Source organism: Pocillopora damicornis, chromosome 4 (genome assembly GCF_964200805.1).
Source record: "Pocillopora damicornis chromosome 4, jaPocDami1.2, whole genome shotgun sequence".
In the NCBI taxonomy this organism is placed as follows: domain Eukaryota; kingdom Metazoa; phylum Cnidaria; class Anthozoa; order Scleractinia; family Pocilloporidae; genus Pocillopora; species Pocillopora damicornis.
This window is the reverse complement of record NC_142673.1, coordinates 18,632,784-18,653,544: the sequence shown is the minus strand read 5'-3', so window position 1 is coordinate 18,653,544 and position 20,761 is coordinate 18,632,784. Positions and strand designations below refer to the sequence as shown.

At 37.9% G+C, this 20,761-nt stretch overlaps 1 protein-coding gene across 2 annotated transcripts in view; it reads left to right on the top strand.

Annotated features, from left to right (window-relative positions):
* Positions 1 to 20,761, top strand: part of LOC113668169 (laminin subunit alpha-1) — a 58,093-nt gene that overhangs the window by 32,616 nt on the left and 4,716 nt on the right. The window contains exons 1-26 of one of the 2 annotated variants that reach the window (XM_089205364.1): positions 351 to 1,529; positions 3,472 to 3,708; positions 4,010 to 4,115; positions 4,582 to 4,749; positions 5,288 to 5,452; positions 5,940 to 6,052; positions 6,297 to 6,509; positions 7,586 to 7,756; positions 7,977 to 8,258; positions 8,919 to 9,099; positions 9,470 to 9,619; positions 10,473 to 10,754; positions 10,984 to 11,329; positions 11,912 to 12,158; positions 12,866 to 13,044; positions 13,418 to 13,641; positions 13,961 to 14,187; positions 14,786 to 14,963; positions 15,801 to 15,991; positions 16,701 to 16,794; positions 16,928 to 17,065; positions 17,754 to 18,007; positions 18,412 to 18,708; positions 19,238 to 19,633; positions 20,070 to 20,353; positions 20,603 to 20,744. In XM_089205364.1, coding sequence (XP_089061490.1) covers positions 951 to 1,529; positions 3,472 to 3,708; positions 4,010 to 4,115; positions 4,582 to 4,749; positions 5,288 to 5,452; positions 5,940 to 6,052; positions 6,297 to 6,509; positions 7,586 to 7,756; positions 7,977 to 8,258; positions 8,919 to 9,099; positions 9,470 to 9,619; positions 10,473 to 10,754; positions 10,984 to 11,329; positions 11,912 to 12,158; positions 12,866 to 13,044; positions 13,418 to 13,641; positions 13,961 to 14,187; positions 14,786 to 14,963; positions 15,801 to 15,991; positions 16,701 to 16,794; positions 16,928 to 17,065; positions 17,754 to 18,007; positions 18,412 to 18,708; positions 19,238 to 19,633; positions 20,070 to 20,353; positions 20,603 to 20,744 — 5,844 coding nt within the window. In that variant the 5' untranslated portion in view covers positions 351 to 950. Of the gene's footprint in view, positions 1 to 350; positions 1,530 to 3,471; positions 3,709 to 4,009; positions 4,116 to 4,581; positions 4,750 to 5,287; positions 5,453 to 5,939; positions 6,053 to 6,296; positions 6,510 to 7,585; positions 7,757 to 7,976; positions 8,259 to 8,918; positions 9,100 to 9,469; positions 9,620 to 10,472; positions 10,755 to 10,983; positions 11,330 to 11,911; positions 12,159 to 12,865; positions 13,045 to 13,417; positions 13,642 to 13,960; positions 14,188 to 14,785; positions 14,964 to 15,800; positions 15,992 to 16,700; positions 16,795 to 16,927; positions 17,066 to 17,753; positions 18,008 to 18,411; positions 18,709 to 19,237; positions 19,634 to 20,069; positions 20,354 to 20,602; positions 20,745 to 20,761 lie in introns of those variants that run through there. The other variant, XM_089205365.1, reaches the window with a different exon arrangement.

Genomic DNA, 20,761 nt, shown 5'->3' with positions numbered 1-20,761 from the left:
TGTTGCATGGCTGCTTAAACATCTAGCTATACTTAGAGTATACAGACCTATTTAGCAGAAAAAAGCTATTCAAAGTCTACAGGAGCCCATTACTCCTGAAGTCTTTATATATGAAACAAGTAAAACTGATCGGAAAACTTAACAATGCAATTGATTTTGAAAAGATCACTACCCTTATCGGGCTTTGATATAGGACTGTAACTTTTTTGGGGCTTTTTCGGTTGTAAATCAACCATGTTCAGAATGGCACGTTCGCGAAATGACGTAATTACTATAATTAAATGACCGGCTTTTTCTGGCTGTGGATCTGGCTTTTGCTTATAAATCGTGGAGTGGAATTTTCCGGATTTACTTTAGTTTACCTTTCAACAAAGTGATATGCATTCTTCTTCCTTCCGAAAAAAAATTATGATAAAAAGGGAAATCAAATGCCACAAATTTTTTTGAACGGAAAAGTTAATTTTTAAACCTTAGTCCTGGTTACCTAGCAGCGAGGCGCGTTGGTTGCCCTATGTCAACCGTTAAACAATGAAGAGAATATTATTTTTGATCAGTTATAATTTTACTTCTCTTTGGTGACGGAGACCGGTAACTTATTTTTTTTGTAGCTATTACTGCTGTTAAATTTTTCTCCTTTTATTTCAAGCCAAAAAATGCAATGTTTTAAAAGTTAGTCAGACATACGGCTTGAAACTACCGTCCCCGAGTGGATCGAAAATAAATTCTTATTACCACGAGGTTGTCAAAGTCATACTTCGCGTTCAAATTGACCGTGGAAGTCAAATTCTATCGAGGTTTAAAGAAGCAATCATAATTGCACATTGTTTTTAACACAATTCGGGTCGCAGTTGAGGAGTAGAGGCTCCTTACGTAAGGAAAACTGGTAAATATCGAGTGTGGATTACAAAATAGTAAATGCTGCAGAGAAGATAACGGTGTTGATATTGAAAATGCGGCAAGTCTGGGGACGCTCAGTATTGCAACTGCGTTCGAATTGTGCGACTTCGAACCTGCTCGTCGTGTTGTGTTTATTCGCGATATTTTCAGCTGTTTCGGGCCAAGATTCATGTAGTGTTGGACCTTGTTATCCTTCTCCTTCGGACATTTCAAAGTATTTTAATGTTACGGCGAACTCAACTTGCGGTAACCCGTCAGAGCCATACTGCGTTAACTTGGATTGCACTAACGTTTGCAACGCATTCGACGATAATCTTGCACATAATGCCAGTCTTGTGAAGGACGATTTTAGCAAAAACACTTTCTGGAAGTCAAAAAATTACGAGTTTCCTGTGGTTCTACAGCTAGAGGTTCGAAGAACTTTCATGCTGTATCAGTCTGTGGTTACTTTTTATCACGAGTTACCGGCTGCAATGTACCTTTTGAAGTCAAATGACTCTGGAAGAACATGGAATCCCCTAACCTACTTTGCAACGAACTGTACAAAATATTTTAATCTACCAGAAACGCCAGAGAACGAAAGAGAGGGTTTGAAAATTCAGTGTTTCAAAATAGACACCGCTAACAAGCAGGTAAGCTTTTTTGATAGGACATATTTATTTTGTAGATGCTGCCGTTGGGATTAGCTCACTGTTGTTGGTACCATAATTTCGTAGCTTTATAAAGTACCACAGCAATGGTGAATTATTTGAGCAATCGTTGTTACATCAACCACCTGCAGGTAGATAGTGTGTTTGAAAGAAGTGGTTACTGCGTTTACTTTGACTTAAAAATTGTGGTTGCAGAGGTTTCCCGTACCTGTTAATCGAGGCACATTATACCAAATTGATGCTATTTATGTCGGAAAGTTGCTTCACCTTTATCTAATAACCTTTGTGTTCAACAATCTGTGACAAGTTATATAAAATGGTCAATTGAAAGGAACCATAGTTACTAACTTCCTCGTAAACGCAAAATCTTGGTTACGAATTGTTTACTGAACCTTTACCATTTCTAAGGATCGCATTACCACTTTGCCAAATGTTGATTGACAAAAAATTTATTAGAAAGATTCTGTGTTACATTTTCTCTTATATTTCGCCACAAATCCGCTCAATATTCATTGATTACTTAGTCAATGTAATTCGACAAAGGAATTCATGCGAAGTCAGGAAAAACGTGCTAAAAATTTGTAATTCAATCTTACGCGGAAGACGATTAGATTTTTCAGACTTTGTTTGACTTACTCTTCACGAAATCGATAATAACCATTAACATTTTAAATTGAAATTATTCTTGTTTTTACGATTAAGAATACTTCGGTTAACTTGAGGATATTGTAAAGCACAACTGGAGGCTTTTTTTTATCCCGCTGTGTTCATGAAGAACATAAAATGTTCTGGAATGCAATGGTCTTTAGTTTGTACATAAACAGAGCTGAAGCTATTGTTTACATTTGCAGATTGGGTTTTGTTTGGTGAATTTTTCAGAGATGATATCACATATTTACATCTTTGCCTCTGATTATGATTTGCATTAACTTGTATTTTTAAAGAAGGAAAGAAAAGGAAAAAAAAAGAAATCAAAATTTCAGTCACTCTCAGGCTGAAACCAGGGACAATTTGTCAAAATTACTTGCAGCTTCCAGTAGTTGGTTTAGTTAATTTGCAGCTTTTCAAATAGAGGTTGAGTTTTATCTTTTATATTGCAAATGAATGACTGCTTAACTACTTATTTATCCTTGAAATGTTTTTAGCAGTTAATGAAATGTTTTACATGGACACCTGTAACTTATCATATCACTTGAGGGTTAGAACCTTAAAAAACTAATGAATACAATAATTGATTTGTATATTATTCAAAACAGCATCAGAGAGATAATTTGTTGCAGCACTGTAAAAGCACATGAAACACCAGAAAAAAATTTTAAAATTTATTCCAAATGATGGTTAAAAAGTTGCTGTTGATAATGCTTTTTTAAGGAATGAGTAGTGAAGGACATCAATTATATCAAATGATTATTTAGATAGATTTCTGCATAGCCCTATACTTCATTATGCATTAAGTTCTTTAATGAAGAAAACAATAAGTTAGGGACAAAAATTTTTGTTGATCAGTCACAGAAACATAGTAGAGCAAAACCAACTCAGCTCTGGATTTTATTCAACACTGAATTGAACCTTGCCTGTAGGGTTAAGAGTGACACTGCAGAGGCAATAAATATGTTTTGCATATGCAGCATTCCCCTATTGTAAAGGAATGGAATAAAGGAGAAGTGTTAATTTTATAAATCTTGGTCCAAATATTAAAATACATCTCTCAAAGCAAAATCAACTCAACTCTGGATTTTATTCAACACTTAATTGAACCTTGCCTGTAGGGCCAAGAGTGATTAGACAGCAGAGGTAACTGATATGTTTTAACTACAATGTACATATAGTGTTCCCCTATGGTAAAGTAATGCTGCAGTAATGGAGAAGTGTTGATTTTAAAAATCTTGGATCAAATATAAAAATACATCTCTCTCTCTTGTAGCTCTTTTATAAACCAATGCAAGATCCAGCAGCAGCACTAAACCTTCTCACTGATACAGAGAAACAGGCCTTCTTTCTTATGACTGATATAAAAATGGTTCTAGTCAAGTTTATAATTCCTGGTGGGGTTGACACATTAACAGATAGTCTCAAGAGAAGCTTCTTCTTCACTGTGTCAGATTGGCATGTGTTAGCATCTTGCTTCTGCAATGGCCAGGCATCAAAGTGTGATCCAGATGTAAGTACACTGTTGAAAATTCAAGTGTTTTCTCTTCTAGTTTAATGTACACTTCTGTAGCTATATTCTGCAGAAACATGGTTGCCCTCCAGTTTAGTCAAAATCAAAGTGATCAATATGTTACCATCATCCACTCACCTGTTACCAGTCAAACAGATTAGTGTATAATTTGTACTGTATATTATGATATTGAAAATTCTATTGAACTTTAATTTGTACATGTCATAATTATGAAAAGAAGTGTGTGTATGTCTGATTTTGCTATGATATCACTGATATCCTATTACATGTAAATTCTTAGGACTTCTCCAAGTGCATATGTGAAAGGAATACTGATGGTCCAAACTGTGAAAAGTGTTTACCACTCTACAATAACAAACCTTACCAGATACGAGAAGCATGTGAAGGTGAGATCACAAGATCTGCAACACTGTTCAAAGTTGTTTTTTGTCTTTGCTTTTGGTTTTTTGTCGCTGTTTATTTACATTGATGGAACTTTGATAATAATTTCCTTCAAATTCTTAAATATTTTGCTAACGTATTTGAAAAAAATTTTGTGTTGATCTAGATGATGTGAAAATGCTGAAAAATGATGACAAGTTTTGAACATTGCCATCAATTTTTCAATTTTGGTGGAAAAATTCTTTATCTAGATTCATTCTCAAATTCTTTCAACTCCTGTTTTATTAGGATTAATTAGGGGTAAGGCATAATATAAAGTGCATTAATCAACCTAGATTTAAAATCTTTAGCCCTACAATTTAAATTTCATTACAAGATATATAATATGCACTCCATGACAAAAATCCTTTCTTTGATTTAATTTTTTTAGGCGTGTTACTAATTAAATTTAACCCATGCTCTTGTTTTCAGCATGTGAATGCAATAGTCATGCTGACAGCTGCTCCTACAATGAAACAAAAGGATATGGAGTTTGTAATGATTGTAAGCACAACACAACAGGGGATATGTGTCAACTTTGTAAGGAGACCTTTTACAGAAACTCAGCTGTATCACAGAATACCACCAATACTTGTCTGGGTAAATATCTTCTTTTTTGATGATAGTCACTCTGTGTCTGTACACTATAAATGCACATGTCTGTTGTTATAGGCTTGTAAAATAATGATTATACTATTGTGCAATTATACTATCATTAGGTTCAGAGTACTTTAAGCAGCAGTGATCTTTTTAGGTGGTGACTGGTAAAAATTCACTGCCTTTAGTTCCTCTTATAACAGCTTAAACTAGCCTGGAGTTCTTGAAAATAATATTCAACAAGTTAATTGTGCTAGCAATTGGAAATTATAATTATTTTACATTTCATTCTTGAAATAAGGAAGAACATTGGATCTGTAGAGAAAATTAATTTTAAAGGTTTTTTTAATTGATTTAATTTAGTAACTGAGGAACTTATAAATTTAAATATAGAGCCATATTAAAAGTACATTATAACTTCTGATCATTGCTATCATATTTTTCAGTGACCTCAAGAATTGTGATAGTACACTTATTACTGAAGGTTATTTTATCTATAGGATAATTTTTAGCTAATTTTGTATATCTTGATGTTTTAAAGCCTGTGCATGTCATGTTCCTGGTGTAAACACTTCAGCTGACAGCTCACGGTGTGATAGTGTTACTGGTCAGTGTGCATGTAAGAGTCGAGTGATGGGAAGGGCCTGTGATATGTGTCGCGATACTTACTGGAAACTAACTGCAGACAACGAGGCAGGCTGTGAAGGTATTCAATTAAAGAGTATTAGAAAAAAAGTTTCTGAACAACAAATGTTAAGGGAAATACTACTTATTTAACTCTCTTACTCCCAAATGCCATTGGTTATTCTTCTTTAAGTTATTGTCTGCTATACTATTCATATGATGTTAGTTTGGAGAATTAGGTATAAAATCTATTGGTAATCCCTTAATTAATACTTTTATTTTCTCATCACTTGTCTGCTTAATATTGTATTGATAAAGTGAGGAGAAATTCTTTCTTGGTCACTCATGGGAATTAAAGGGTTAATTATTGCCAACTTGTAGTCAGCATTGAGTTTGTGACCTGTATCATTGAAGGAACAATACAAGCTGTTGAGTTAATAAGGTTATCTTACCTGTGTTTTAAAAGAGCTGAATCATGCTTCAAACATGCGCTGAAACTTATATCAGAATTTATTTATGTGTAGTACTGTAGTATTTTGACTGGATGTTTCTACTTGACTTGATTTTAGAATGCCACTGCAATTTAACTGGAACAGTCAACAGTTCCAATGTGTGTGACATGATAACTGGTCAGTGCCCCTGTAAGCAGCTACTCACAGGAAGGACATGTAACCAGTGCCAAGTGAGTCCACTATTTCATGTACAAATATTTTTTTTTTATTGTAAGCCAACTGATGTCCACAAAACAGTTTAAAAAAAAAGGTTTGCCTGTTTTATGTATTATGGAGCTAATTTTGAATTGTGGTGAAGGCAGGGAGAGGGGGCACTTTTTTTTAAGAAGGCATTCATATGAAAGGAGGTGCAAATTCAAGTACTTTCTGAACAGAAGTAGTTTGATAACTGAAAAATAATACATTTTTCACAAGGATGGATACTTTGGATTGACATCTGAAAACCCTGGCTGTACTGCATGTAACTGTGACCTGGCTGGCTCAGTAAATACCTCATGTTCTTCATCTGGGAAATGTTACTGCCGTCCCAAGTTCTCTGGGGATAAATGTGACAAGATTGATGAAGGCTTCTTTGTCCCAAGTGTAGATTTTATGACGTTTCAGGCTGAGGATGCTACACCCATAACTGTAAGAAGTGTTAATCTCTATTCTCATGCTGCTATTTGTCAAAATCAATGAAGGTTGTCTATGTTTAGTGAACATTAGAAATTAATATTTGATTACTTGGAGCACTAATTTGTCCAAAGGTTTGGGAACAGTCTCTCTCAACTATTTATGTCTATAAAGTGGATTAATATTGTTGCATTAAGTGTTCTTGTGATTTCGCCCTTCACCTTTGAGAAGTGATGAATCTTGTGTGAAATGAGCTGAGACCAAATTAGTCTTAATAAGTCTGAAGTAACTCTCTTCACTGTTTGAACAGCATGAAAAGTCTGGGCAAAAAAAGGAAATTTTTACTATTAAAGCAGTGTGTCTTATTTGATATTCTGATTACCATTTTTAACTGTACATTGCAAGAGCAGAAGGAGGAGGAAGTTCTCTTTTTGGAGCCATGTGGGTCCCCCAGAAAGATTACGTGCTTAGTCATGATGGTGCAGGTGGATTTAACCCTTTAACTCCCAGATCAAATTGGTTATAACAAATCAATTTGTAATAATTCTCCTTATTGTCGACCATACAATTCTTTGAATGTTAGATCAGATAATTTAGTATTGGATCAACTTATTATCTCCAAATTGATATTTTCCTTTATTCTTGTCACTTGTCTGGTTGATATTGTATGGATATTGTAAGGAGAAATTCTGTCCTGGTCACTCATGGGAGTTAAAGGGTTAAGGCCATGAATGACTGTTCTGTCTCCTTGTTTATTCTGCCACAGTAAAGATGACTCTAGACCACCAACTGTGTGAAGTTGTTGCTGAGTAAAGGTCCCTGCTCTCAGCTCCAACAACAACCTTGATGTTATTTATGATTTAAGGTTTTTCTTGGTGCACAGTATGTACTAAGAACTGGTAATCCTTGTTCAGAGAAACTTTATGGTAGACTCAGTTCATGTTTGGATTTTTTAATGTTGATTTTGAAAGATTCTTACATGGAAAGGGGTGTTAAATTATTTGACTTGAAAATAGAATAGCATTTTTTAATCAAATTTAATTATGAATCCTACTGTCACTAATTTCAAAATATTTGTCTTTTTTACACAGCCACGAACAAAAACAATCAGTCATCAAGAAATTGTTAATGCAGCTGGAAACATTGTTCTTATGGTTGGTGTGGTATTGAATGAGGGAGTGAATAATGCCGCACCAACTGAGCTGGAGTTCACTGTCAACATTCCCAAAACAGGATTCTTTAATTTTGTCCTGCGTTACATGGTGAGATGTTCCTCCCTTGGGCAAGATATCATTATGAATGATTATTGTTTAGTAATTGGAAATAGTCTTAGCTTTCTGCTCATTTATTAAAACTCATTAGTATGGAAGGGATGTTTGTTTCATCTAGTGGATCTGAGAGGCTCAAATTAAAAGTTTTTGACAAATTTTTAATAGTATGCTGAAATTATCATGATTATTATTAGCATTTTCTATTTTGCAGACTGGTTATAACTGGAATTTGGTTAAGATAACTGCTTTGCTGCGGACAGCCTTTGTGCCCTTCACGTGCAACAACATTAATCAAATCACCAAGAATGAGCCTCTCATCCTGACTGGGACAGTGTTGTCTGGAAGTGAAGCTCATGATTATGGAAGTCACTGTTTATTAGCGGGTCAGTACAGTGTAAAACTTCAAATACCTGCTGGAAGTGCTCAACAAGGTGTTCTGGTCACTCGAAGGAAAAGAAGGGCATTGCCTGATGCAGACATCACTGTTGATTCTGTAAGTAATTATTCACTCTCTATAGCCTGTTGCTATGATTGTTACAAGAGAAATATTCACTATTAGCTTTGTTGGAAGCTGAAGTGGGCTGAACATCACTGTTTTCTTGATATTTGAGTTTCATACTACAATGTACAGCATATGTAAATCAAAGAAAGCTACCTTGCTGTACATGTAAGTGCTGTGGGCTATCTGAAAAGAAACTTAGTTTCGCAAAATTGTGACAACTTTTACCTAGTCTCACTGGAACCCAGAGTTATTTTCTGTGGAGAGACATCATGACCTAGTTATTGGTGCTCTGGAAGCTTTATTGACACTGGATTGACACATTCAGGTGGGAACCTTGGTCAGGGTAACTGTGTGGTTTTCTTAGCCAGGGTAAATTTACTCAAGGAGGATAAATAGCCAGAATGAAGTACATTTATGTAGCATCCCATCAAAGAGGTTTTACAATAGGACAGTGTAGAGCAGCTACAAAACAAACAAAACAGTTCACATTTGCAAAGAGTTCAAGTCCTAAGGAATTGACTTAGACAACAACATGGCCTCCATGGTGTCATGTGGAAACAATCTCTATCAGTAGGCAACCACAAGAACTTGTAGATAATTGTTGAAACATAAAATTGATGTCAGTAATAATTATTTTAATTTGTAACACAGGTTTTAGCCATGCCGACTGTGTCTGAGTATGATGTATTCAAGGAAGCATCTGCTGAAGTTCAAGAAAACATGACATTTTACTACAATGCATCATCATCCCTGAAAACCTGGTCAGCAAACTCTGAGGCAGGAAGTCGTGCACTTGCACCAGTGTTTGGAAGCACTTTTGGAGAGGGACAAGGTAACATTGATACTAACAAAGTTAAGATAAACTGTAAAAATTAACATTAAGAACTGCTGTAAGAAACAAGGCGGTGATCGAAATAAAGGGAATATTGACTTTACTAAACTCTAGAGAATAATTTACATGTATTACCAATGGACAAAGGGATAGATTGCATATCAAGGAAATTTTGGCTTATACTACTGACCAGCTACACGCTTATTCAGTATATCACTGAGTATGTTTTTAACCCAGAAATCTCTGTTAGTATGCTTTACCCACCTTAATGCAAAATTTACTTAAAAAAACAAAAAACAAAAAACAAAAAAATTTAGACCATTCATGTGCAATTGATATTTATACTTAAACTTGTTGTATTTTTATTCAGCATGTAACTGTAGCTCTGTGGGGTCAAACGACCCTGATGAATGTGACAGATATAGTGGACAATGTTCCTGCAAGCCTAATGTGATTGGTCGCACTTGTGATCAGTGTAGGCCAGACTATTTTAACTTCACCTCTGGTCAAGGTTGTCAAGGTAAAGAGGTTAAATATTGTGCATGTGTTTAGAATAATATTATACCCCAGATCAACACATACCTGCACCCTAAGAAAACTTTGAGCTGTCATAGTTAACTGATTGTTACATACAACAAAACATTTCTCAATAAAGAATATTTTTAACACCTTCATTATTAATAATATTCATTAACACTTGATCTTTACCTCTGTCTATTATTGAGTATGTAGTATGAAATTTTGATATTTGACCCACAAATGTTAGCAACTTGTTGCACTGTCAGAGTTTTCGTGGATAGAAATGCCTGTGTAATTGAAACAGACTATGAGGGTAAGAGGTTCAAAAACCACACACTTTATTCCCACCTTTATGTCAATTTTGAGTGAATGATGTTGTCCATGTCTTTCCATTTTTGAAAATAACAAATTATATGAGCATGGATTTTTAATTAAAAAATAATTCAAATAGTATGCGCGCTCTGATTGGCCATAAAACCATTTTACATGAGCACGGTTTTCGTTCCTCTTTCATTAGTTATTTTATAAAAGAAATGTAAAATGGTTTCTGTGTTTACATAGCCTGATGTAAACACTTGGGAGGTTGGGAGAACACAAGATAAGCTGGAAACCAGTCTGCTTCGCGTTGTGGTTTCCTACACTTATCTTGTGTTCTCCCAACCTCCCGTGTGTTTACATCAGGCTATGTAAACACGGAAACCATTTTACATTTCTTCAATATTACATGAATATTACTGTCAAACCTGATATCTTATTGTTGTATCATTATTTTACAATATCTGTACACTGTAGCACTGTGGAAGTGCAATCAGTGTTTTTGCTCATCAGCTCTTCTTTTTTGGTTTATTTCACAGATTGCAACTGTAGCATGACTGGTGCCAATGAAACATCTTGCCATCCTGAAACAGGGCAATGTTCCTGCAGGGAGAATGTAATAGGCCAACATTGTGAGCAATGTGAAATAAACCATTATAACTTTAACAGTGGGGCAGGCTGCTCTTCCTGTGACTGCAATCCTACTTACTCCACCAGCCTGCAGTGTGACGGAAACACTGGTGTGTGCAGCTGTAAGCCTGGTATTAATGGAGCAAAATGTACAGGATGTGCTGATCAGTTTTACAATCTTACAGACCAAGGTAATGTTTATAATACATACAGGTGGTGGTTTCTATACTCTTTCCCTCTCTCTTTTAAGTGGGGCACGGAATATTGGAAAGTAAAACTTCTGTCTATTTCAAAGCAGTTATATATGAGACAATATTATCAGTGATTTAATTTTTCTTGGTTTAAGATGTCCTTGTGGGTTACCAACTTTTCTAGTATTCTTTATAATGGTTTTGGATTAAATGTCCTTGTTTCTTGTAGGTTGTATGTCCTGTGACTGTAACCTTGCGGGAAGTGCCAGCCCTGTCTGTAACAAGACTACAGGCCAGTGTCCTTGTAAGGCTCAATCTCTAGGCCGTCAGTGTGACATGTGCCCAGCTGGTTATTATGGCTTAAGTGTCCAGAATCCTCAAGGTTGTTTGAAGTGTCAGTGTTCAAATAAATCATCAGAATGTGTTACTGACCCAGGATGGTTTGTTTCAACTCTTAACACCACTCTGTCAGTGTTTAATGACAATGTTGATCTGGATGGTTGGAGTACTATAGACAGTGCAGGAAAACAAGTCAATCCAGTTTTGGACTGGGATGTTACTGTAAACATTGAGAAGTGAGTGTTTACATTATGTTGTGTATTTTCATACATGTAGTGTGGTATACAAGTCATGTGATCCTCTGCTATTAACTTTGGTAGTGTGTGCACCAGTAAATTGTACTTTGAAATTATGGTGTAGTTGTCCTCTGAAGAGGAAGAGGAAGGAGAATGGAAATTAAATTCAGGTGTTATCATTCTCTTTTCACCTTATGGGCTTAAATTCAAGTAAATTTTTTCTTTTCCTTCCCTTTGTATGACATTCACCTAGGCTAGCTATGTCACTTGATACAGTAAAATCTAAGTCATCAAGAAACTGGGCAAATTGAGAACCCCTTTATAAAATGTTAAGCAGATAATAATTAAAGGTAATTACTTTAGTGTGACATGTTCATATCTGGAAAACCAGGATAGTTTGCAGTTTTACATAAATGTTAGAGAGCTTGCTCAATTTATATACATATCTTCGAGCGGTACTGCACCATGTTGGTGTAGCACTGTTTGTTTGATTGTTTGTAGACCTTTACACTGACTAGATGAAAAGACCTTGACAAACTGGTTTATACTAAGCCTTACAATTGTCCTCTTTGTTTTCTTCAGGGGATCTATGAAAGTTGACACTCAAGGCTCAGATGATATCTACTTTGTTGCTCCTGACAAGTACCTTGGGGACAAGAGATCTGCTTATACATATGCGTTGTCATTCCATTTACAACAGGACAATGCATCCAGCCCTGCAACATCCTCTAAGGGTGATGTTATCCTTGAAGGCAAGTGGTTTGATGAACCTCTTGTCTCAAGTCTTGATGCTGCTCCACCGGGTGGAGAAAATTTTAGGAAATATGAGGTGAGTTTTCAACAATTATGTTTAACTATAATAACTCACAGTAACAATGGTAATGAAAAGGATGATGATGATGGCGACAGAACAATTGTTGGTGTCATCATTATCATCAGCATCACAATTGTCCATATAATTGTCATTATTGTGGAATCGTTATTTTTGGATCAGAGTTTACCAGTGGAGGGGAATTTGGACCAAGAGATCTGGGGTTCTCTTTTCCAGGGATTAATGACAACCATCAAACTTGTGTATTTAGCAGCTGTTCTTTGAGATATTTTACACTACTCCACTGTTACATTTGATAAAAATAGTAGCGAGGGAGACTAACTGTCAGGGAAACGAAGAGAAAGGCTGTTTAAAACATAACCGTTGCACAACTTTTTGGGGGTAAACTCTTAATTGTTCTGTTTTACTCTCTTCCTGCTTCTGACCACTTGCCACCTGAAAAAAGTTTGGATATACTTTCGCCCCCGTTTACCGCCTTTCATTGTACTTATGTGTGGTGAGGCCATTTCTTTGGTTATTAAAATGGAAAGTGTTATCACGGGATCAACTCAAAAAGATAATTTGCTACTCTGATGTTACCTACATTTAAATTAATTTGGAACTTCGGTGACACCAATTAAAAGCGAGTTACAAGTCAAGTTGGGTTTTGATCTTGGGTGTGAGAATGTGGATGTTAATAACTTGACGTTTGTTATTTTTATCAGGTAAAGCTTGTTGAAAGCAATTGGAGAGTAGGAAACACCTCTGGGCGGCAACCTTCAAGTTATGAAATGATTGTTGTATTAAGTCATTTGACTTCGCTGCGTATCAGGGCCAAGTGGACAACTCTCACAACGAAACTGTTCACCCGATTGGCTGATATTGAACTGACTCTTAGTAGCAGGTGCGTAGCATATTACTTACCCAAGAGTTGAAATGCTATAATAGTTTTAAGGCGTAAGTAAATGATTGCTGTTCCACTGATCTTTTTGTGCGTGGTTTAGAGAAGCAATAATGTATAAATAATCTGGCATAAATATTCTGTCTGAATAGTGCGTAAAATTTTTTTCTTTTAGCCTGGGTCTTAGGTGTACTGCTTTGCAGCATCGATTCGCATCCTTGTCTTTTTCAAAACCGTGTCGTGGTCTTGTCGCACAACAAGTGCGTTTTACGTGACAACGTCAAGCAACGGCTGTGATGTGGATTGGTACATCGGGGGCTTTAAATAATTTACCTTGATAAAACTGCTTCTAATGTAGATTGCTTTTATTTTTTAGGAGCAATATAATTCCTGGGGCGGAAAGTGCTTTGAACATCGAGAATTGTTCATGCCCCGTGGAGTACAAAGGACAGTTTTGTGAACAGTGCGCCAGTGGCTACACACGTGTCACGCCAAATGGAGGCCCTTACGTGACATGTGTACCGTGTGAGTGTAACGGACACTCAGACATGTGCGACCCTGAGACTGGAGTGTGTCTGGACTGTCAACACAACACCACAGGTATTAACCATGAAAATAAAAGAAGCGAAAAATTTCTTCGAAGGAAGAAATGAGGTGATTAAGATAGAAGGAGTGCGCAAATATTGTCGAGACGAGTGAGAAAAAGTCCTTACACTTGGTTGTTTGTCGGAGGAATAAGAAATTTGAGATACACAATGTAAGACTCTCGAGATCGGATTCTGATGCCCTGGTACAACTTATGCACGACCACTTTTTATGAAGTTATATGCTTATCTCGATTTAAAATGACCAAATTTTGCAAAGTTAGTTACTTCTTTTAATTTGTGTCCTGTGTGATTTTTTTGTTATTGTTTATTAGGCGATCATTGTGAAAAATGTCTAGATGGTTGGTATGGCAACGCCACTAATGCCACGCCCAACGACTGCAGCCCGTGCCCATGCCCCGGCGGACCATTTGCCGTCAATCAGTTCGCTAAGACCTGCGTGCTTTCAAGTGACGGTCTACCAACCTGTGTGAACTGCACCGTGGGTCACGAGGGACGGTATTGTGAACGATGCATGGACGGTTACTTTGGACGGCCAAGGGTAAGTGTGAGGCTCAGTGATATATGGAACCTCAATAAACGACATTCCTACGTTGTAAAACTAAAGACCAAATTAATCAAAATGACTCATCAGAATATAGGAAAACCGCGCTTGAAGCTTACGTGAATTTGAAGGAATCGCATTTAAACTGTTTGAAGCGCGTAGAAACATGAGTGACTAGCTTTGTAGCCGTTTGGTTTAAAATTACAGATCGAACGTGATTAAGCGAAGTCAATGCATAATAGTTCGGACATTCAATTAAAAAAAATCACCTGTAACGGTTCATTATGTTGATAATTTTGATGCTAAAATGTACGAAATAAATTCTCCTTTGACCCTACGACCAATCAAGCGAATATCCATCAAGCCATGTCAGTCCTCATCTATTTTTCATATTGATTTCGCCACGTTTTGGTTGGTTTAAACGTGAAACTCAGCTTCATTTTAAACGTATGCCGTGTTCAAGCTGCCCTTTTCGTTATTCATACTTTGCATCATCTGTTTACCTTTCACTGTCTTTTCGGGAGAAATTAAACTGCCTTACTTTTACTCTTTCTATTCATTTATATTTTATTTACTCACTCATTCATTTTAACAGGAACAGGATGGGCAATGTCGCAAGTGTAACTGTAACAACAACACAGATCCTGCAGCCACTGGTAACTGTAACACCACAACAGGCGAATGCCTTAAGTGTCTTTATAATACCACTGGGTCCAACTGTCAGTGGTGTGCACCAGAATACCATGGAAATGCATTGAACAAAAACTGTACACGTAAGTATGTCTTTTCTGTAGAGACGCTCTCCACATGTTGGCAAGGCGAGTTCTAACAAATAGTTAAGGGATAATTCAAGAGAAATTATTTAATTGAGATTTGCAACGTTAAACGGTGGAATTGGGTGAAAAAAAAACTGTACTCTTAGTATCCTTTCCTTACCTATCGCCTGAGGAAGGATGGGGGATTTTGGGTGTGTGACGAAGAAATTGACCTGATCCCCCCACGAGGCTCTGTAGTTATTGTATGGTCCCCCCTATGGCAGTTAATTGGCGGTCAATTTTCTATAGTCACCCCCTTTAACTCTGTTGGCGACGACAGATCCTCCTCCGTTCCCCCCTGAAAACCATGTGATCCCCGAAAATCTTCCACCACCCCCACCCCCCCCCCCATCATAAGGGGTGGCGGGGAGGGGGGATGAATAATGAATGGTCCCTTAGAAAGCCCCTCCCCGGCCCAGGACCCTGGCATATGAAAGGTATTTGGCTTGTCATAGGAAAACAATACGCTTGACTTAAACTAACCGAGTATTTTAATGTAGTGTAGCGGACTGAATGTAGAGGATCCAGGTTGAAAGGCGAAACAGAGCATGCGCAGATGCGAACTGCTTGAGAGGAAGCGACAGCCATTAAGAATAGAAAGCAAACACCACTTCACCAGCTTTTAGCACAGAAAAAAAAAACACTCCTGGCGAGTCTTTTGGGATTTGACACTCTTCTGATTGAAGAAGAAGGTCGTGCGGGACTTTTGAAACCAACCCAACCCTAACCCAGTAAACAAGGCAATGGGTCATTTTTGTGAACTCTCTAAAATCTCTCTTTTGATCCAACTTTCAGCCTGCAATTGTTCGAATGTTGGTGCAGTGGATAACAAATGTAACAATATGACTGGTTCGTGTTACTGTTATCCTTATGTGACCGGCAAGTTGTGTGACAGATGTGAACAAAACGCTTTTAATTATACCTCGTCTGGCTGTTCGCCTTGTAACTGTGACATTGACGGCTCAAATGAAACTCAGTGTGACTTGGTAAGCTACGGGTAATTTCTCTTTTAAAATTAAATCATCATTAATTAACCTTTTCAAGATCCACTGTGCCTCTTGCCGCTTGGAAAAGTTCTACGTTACCGTACTAAGTTTGTGTTGGCTTTTGTAATCTTCTTTATCCTTCGGTCTTCGTTTTTTGTAATCTTTGACCCCTACCTTTCATGTCAATCATGTGGGAAATTGTTTTACATTTGTATCTTTACCTTTTCCCCATCTAGGAAAACTGTTTTTTTCTTTCGGTCTTAGTTAATTATAGCGTGCGAAGCTAAGTATTTTTTGTGTGTGTCTTGGAGCGTTGACGAGAGGCCCGGGACGGAAAAATGGGAATGATTTCTCCACTAATACCTCCGCTGACCGTTTTTACGGCCGCGCTGCCTTTACTCTCCTTGAACCCTCAAAAGTGCCAGATTCAAAGGCTGTAATATACATTTAATGTTCGTCAGTCGTAAGCACTGTGAAGTACTTCCTTTCTTTGTAAGGTTTTTTAACCTCAGTGATGGGTTTCGTGTTGCTGAATCAAATGATAAAACTTCCTAGCTCAACTGCTCATTAAAGCGAGAGAGTTTACAGTTTCTCAAAGGTCATTACTCGAAGGTGCCCGAAGAACTAGTTGGAGTCGAAGTTTCCATTTGAGGAGAAATTTGTTTGCTAGTTGTTAATGCGTTTCTACTTTGTATTATTTCCCATTTAGACGTACGGAAACTGCACCTGTAAACCAAACGTGATTGGTAAAAAGTGTGACATGTGCAATGCAAGCTTCTTTGATGTAAAGCAGAGTTGTCTAGGTACGAGTAAAACATCGATTGACAATTTTTAAAAATGAATATAGTGTCAGCTTGGTAAACTACAGTTTAGACTGTATTGTCGCCGTTCTGTATCAGTTTCCTTCATTTTTGGCTCGCATGTTATCTTTTTCAGCGTGTAACTGTACAACAAACCAAACTCTTGCCAATACTACTTGTGATCTGGTCAGCGGTCAGTGTAAGTGTGATGTTAGTGAAGCAGGAGGTCGTTATGGGGGCAGACAGTGCGATACATGCGCGAGGAGAACTGTGGGTAAGTGCGTTACCAAGAATGATACAGTAAACTGAGAACGAACGATTCATATTTTAAGATTTTGACGACTTGATGTATGTTTTGTTCCTCAACTGAATAATTTATGCGACAACAATCTTTAGACCTTCCGGTTGGAGTTTTTGTGGTCTGTTCGATCTAATTCCGGAAGACTCAGTCCGATTTCAGGCGATTCCGTTTGGCCGTGGACTGTCACGTCCGCTATCGGACGGTTATGTAGGCCTCGGACATTTCCGTACGATATCGGTCGGTTCCCCATGATTTCGAACATCGTAGTCCGATCACGGACGGTGCCGTTAGTTATCGGACCTCATCTACGATCCAAGTCTTTTTGGATCATTACTTTTTTGAAGCACTCCCAAAACATCAGCAGGTCTAAATTGAGGTTGTATATAAGACAAAGTTTGAAGGAATTTTTTTTGCGTATTCGAATTACGTCGGCATTTTCCAGAAGTAACTGTTCATTTGTTCCCCTTACTGTCTGTTATTCATTTCTTCATGATCCTGCGCGTCTAGAGTTTTTGACTCCTCTCTGCTCTATACTGTTTTGATATTGTTATGAGAAATTACTTAATATTAGTTACTTTAGGGAGGGAAAGGGTAATGATATCTGTCTGCTGTATAATTGGGGCTTAGGGCTGAAAACATTGGTTTGGTTTCTCTTTTCCAGGGAGCCCTCCCAAGTGTTATCCGTGCACCGAAGACTGCTACTTGAACTGGGAAAACACTATATCCAGAGAAACTGACAGAGTCAACGAGCTTTATAGTAACGTTACTGAACTGCTTGAGTCGTTTGGGAGCATGTCGGTGGATAGCATCAACAGCACACTTCAGAAGTTGAAAAAGAACGTGACCTATGCGGAAGAGATATTCAGCAGCGGTGGAAAAGAGGATCTGCAAAAGAAGCAGCAGCAAATTAACAGGGTAAGGAAGGGGAAAGTGGCTTTATGTTTTGTAACTTTTACTGAGGATTGTTTTAGATTCCAAGTCTTGTTTGTCGCTTTCGAATCAGTTGCAAATCTGTTTTTCAAAATAATACGATTTTAGAGGTGTTTGTGGTCAAGACCATTTGACGGCAATTAAATGATGAAAGAGTCTCGCTTCTTTTTTCTATACCTGTAGATCAGCTTTGCCATAATATCTTTCAATTTTATCTGTTAAAGAAGCACAACTTAAAGACTGGCGACTCAAATATAACGCGAAGAGTGTGCGATAAGTCTATCAGCTTAATTTCCAAGGGATTCCTTGAGGACGTATTACATTTAAACTGGCAACTTTCACTCAGAAGCTGCAGCGCATTTGAAGAACATTTTTTGTCTTTTTTGTAGATTCAAAACTCTATAAGCTCTCTCCAGCGTCAGCTGAACGAATCTAAGAGTTTGATTGAAGACGCTCAGACCTACATTTCAAAGGTGATTAACTTTAACGGAAGTGTCCCAATAATTCCCGCCGATCCAATGATGTACTCCTCATCCCCTGAAGTCTGCCTCAGTGGGGGAGGTGCGATTGTGGTCGTGGACTGGAAGTGTATTGAAGCCATGGCAACGATCTACCGCCTGCGTGCGATGGAAGCTAATGAATCAGGACATGCAAACTACTCGAGTATTCAAAGTAGTTACAGTATGGTAAGTTACATGTGAATCAAGACAAGATGTACATTCTTGCGATTTAGTAATCTCGCTTTGGTCACTACCCAGGGTCGCAGAGTTGTTTGTTTGGAAAAGCCGGTTCCTCACCCCTCCTTAATTTTTGAATGGTGCTTCTGAATTTTGAATTGACCCTGACTAATTGTTTGAAGTGAATTAGGGGTTGAGTTAACTTACGGTAGTCCAGCATTCCATCCAGGGAGGGGTAGCGGTGTTCGTATTCACTCCTTGTTAAGGAAATCAGAATGTTTTCTCGCTCTGCGCGCCGGTTGGACCCTGTGAAACGTTTACCCTTCCGATGCACCTTTGAACTTTCTCAAGTGAACGTACTCCTATTTCGAAGACGAACATTATGTAGAAATTGGAGTCAAAATAAAAATCGTTTAATTTTGGAGTGGCACTCTTAGAGGTAATTGGAACGTGACTCTTACTCTGTGATTCATACGTTTTGAACGATTTGATACCGGATCAGTGGCTCAATGCAATTTGTTTTCCTCTTGACATGCAGATTCAGCAGGCGAACTCTACAGCTTACCATGCAGCTATGCAGATCAGTGATTCTCTAGAAAAACTAAAGCTCGTTACATTTGTCAGAGAAAAAGTAGAATCGGACCTTGGTGACGCCTTTCAGACCTTATACCGTAATAACTCCATGCGACTTGAAGAAATCAGCAAAATCAACGAGATTTTGCAGGCACTGGTGAAAGAAGCGGAAATTATTGGAGAACAAGCAAACGGCAATTTGACCATGGCTGTGGAAAACGCAAATCGATCAAAGGATCTAGCCGGTCAGCGGAAGCGAGAAGCTCAGAGCGCGCTGGACAATGCCACCAATGCACACTCAGATACTTTGCAGGCCAGTGGTGATGCAAACAACGCGTTAAAGACAGCCATGGGGTTTAAAGTGAGTAAGAGCTTTGAGAGTAGTTGTTCTTTTGGTGCGAGTTCTTTATGTGAATGATATCTTGTGCAGTGTAAATATTGGGCGTGGCTTTCACGGCGTTTCTCTCTCTACTTGTCATGGACTAGAGTATTCTGAAAAGCTTCACGTAGTAAGTTTTCTGGTTAGCGAGGGAAGCTTGGGTTGTTTTGACGAATGCGTTTAGAAGGGAGGTCCAGTAAGGCACAAAAACATTATCTGGAACAATACACACTAAGCATGTTTCTTGTCCTCATGATATCAACGCTGGCGTAATCTGGGAAAAATTTGATTAGAATAGAGGAACTCGTCAAAAGTTTCCCCGCCTCTTTTTTTCCAATTTTAAAACTGCATTTTGACAGTGCGCTCTTCCATCAATCATGAGCTAAAAAGTTAACTTTGCTCACATCTAACGTTACAGGAAAACGCTACAATGGTACTCCAACAAACACAAGATGCTATCAATAACGTATCTGCAGGAATCAACACCATAGCCAGGGTTAATAACATGACAAAGGAAGCGACGAACATTGCAAATGAAGTCCGTGCCATGAACATGCCTGTGAGTCTGCAACAGATCCAAAACCTGACTGATGAGATTCTGAACACAAATGTTAGCCAAGCAATGGTGAACCAGACTCTAAAAGCTGCACAAAATGGCCTGGAACAGGCACGAGAAGTGGAAGCCCTCTCGCAGAGAGCCATGTAAGTTTAAGCAGAGGATTACATGTCCAAGTGCGAGGCGGCCTGGCTTCTTGACCATGTAGATACTCAGTCTCCTGAGCGCCTATTAAAATTCCTTGCGTGACATCCCGAAAAATGGCTTCAAACGAAACTAAATGGCAGTCAAATACTATATTTTGCCACAATTTTCAGATTCACTCGTCGATTGCACTGTTTTTTATCTTTTATTATTGTCGCTAATATGTGTTCCTTTTTCTTTCTTCCGCAAAGTAATGTTGCACAGGAGACTCTAAATCAAGTGCAAGGGATTGAAACAGCTATGAACTCATCAGAGCACATTCGACAGCAGGTCATGTCTCTGCAGCAAGAAACTGATGGAATGGTTGCTGACATCAATAATATCACACAAACGGTACGAAAAAAGAACCA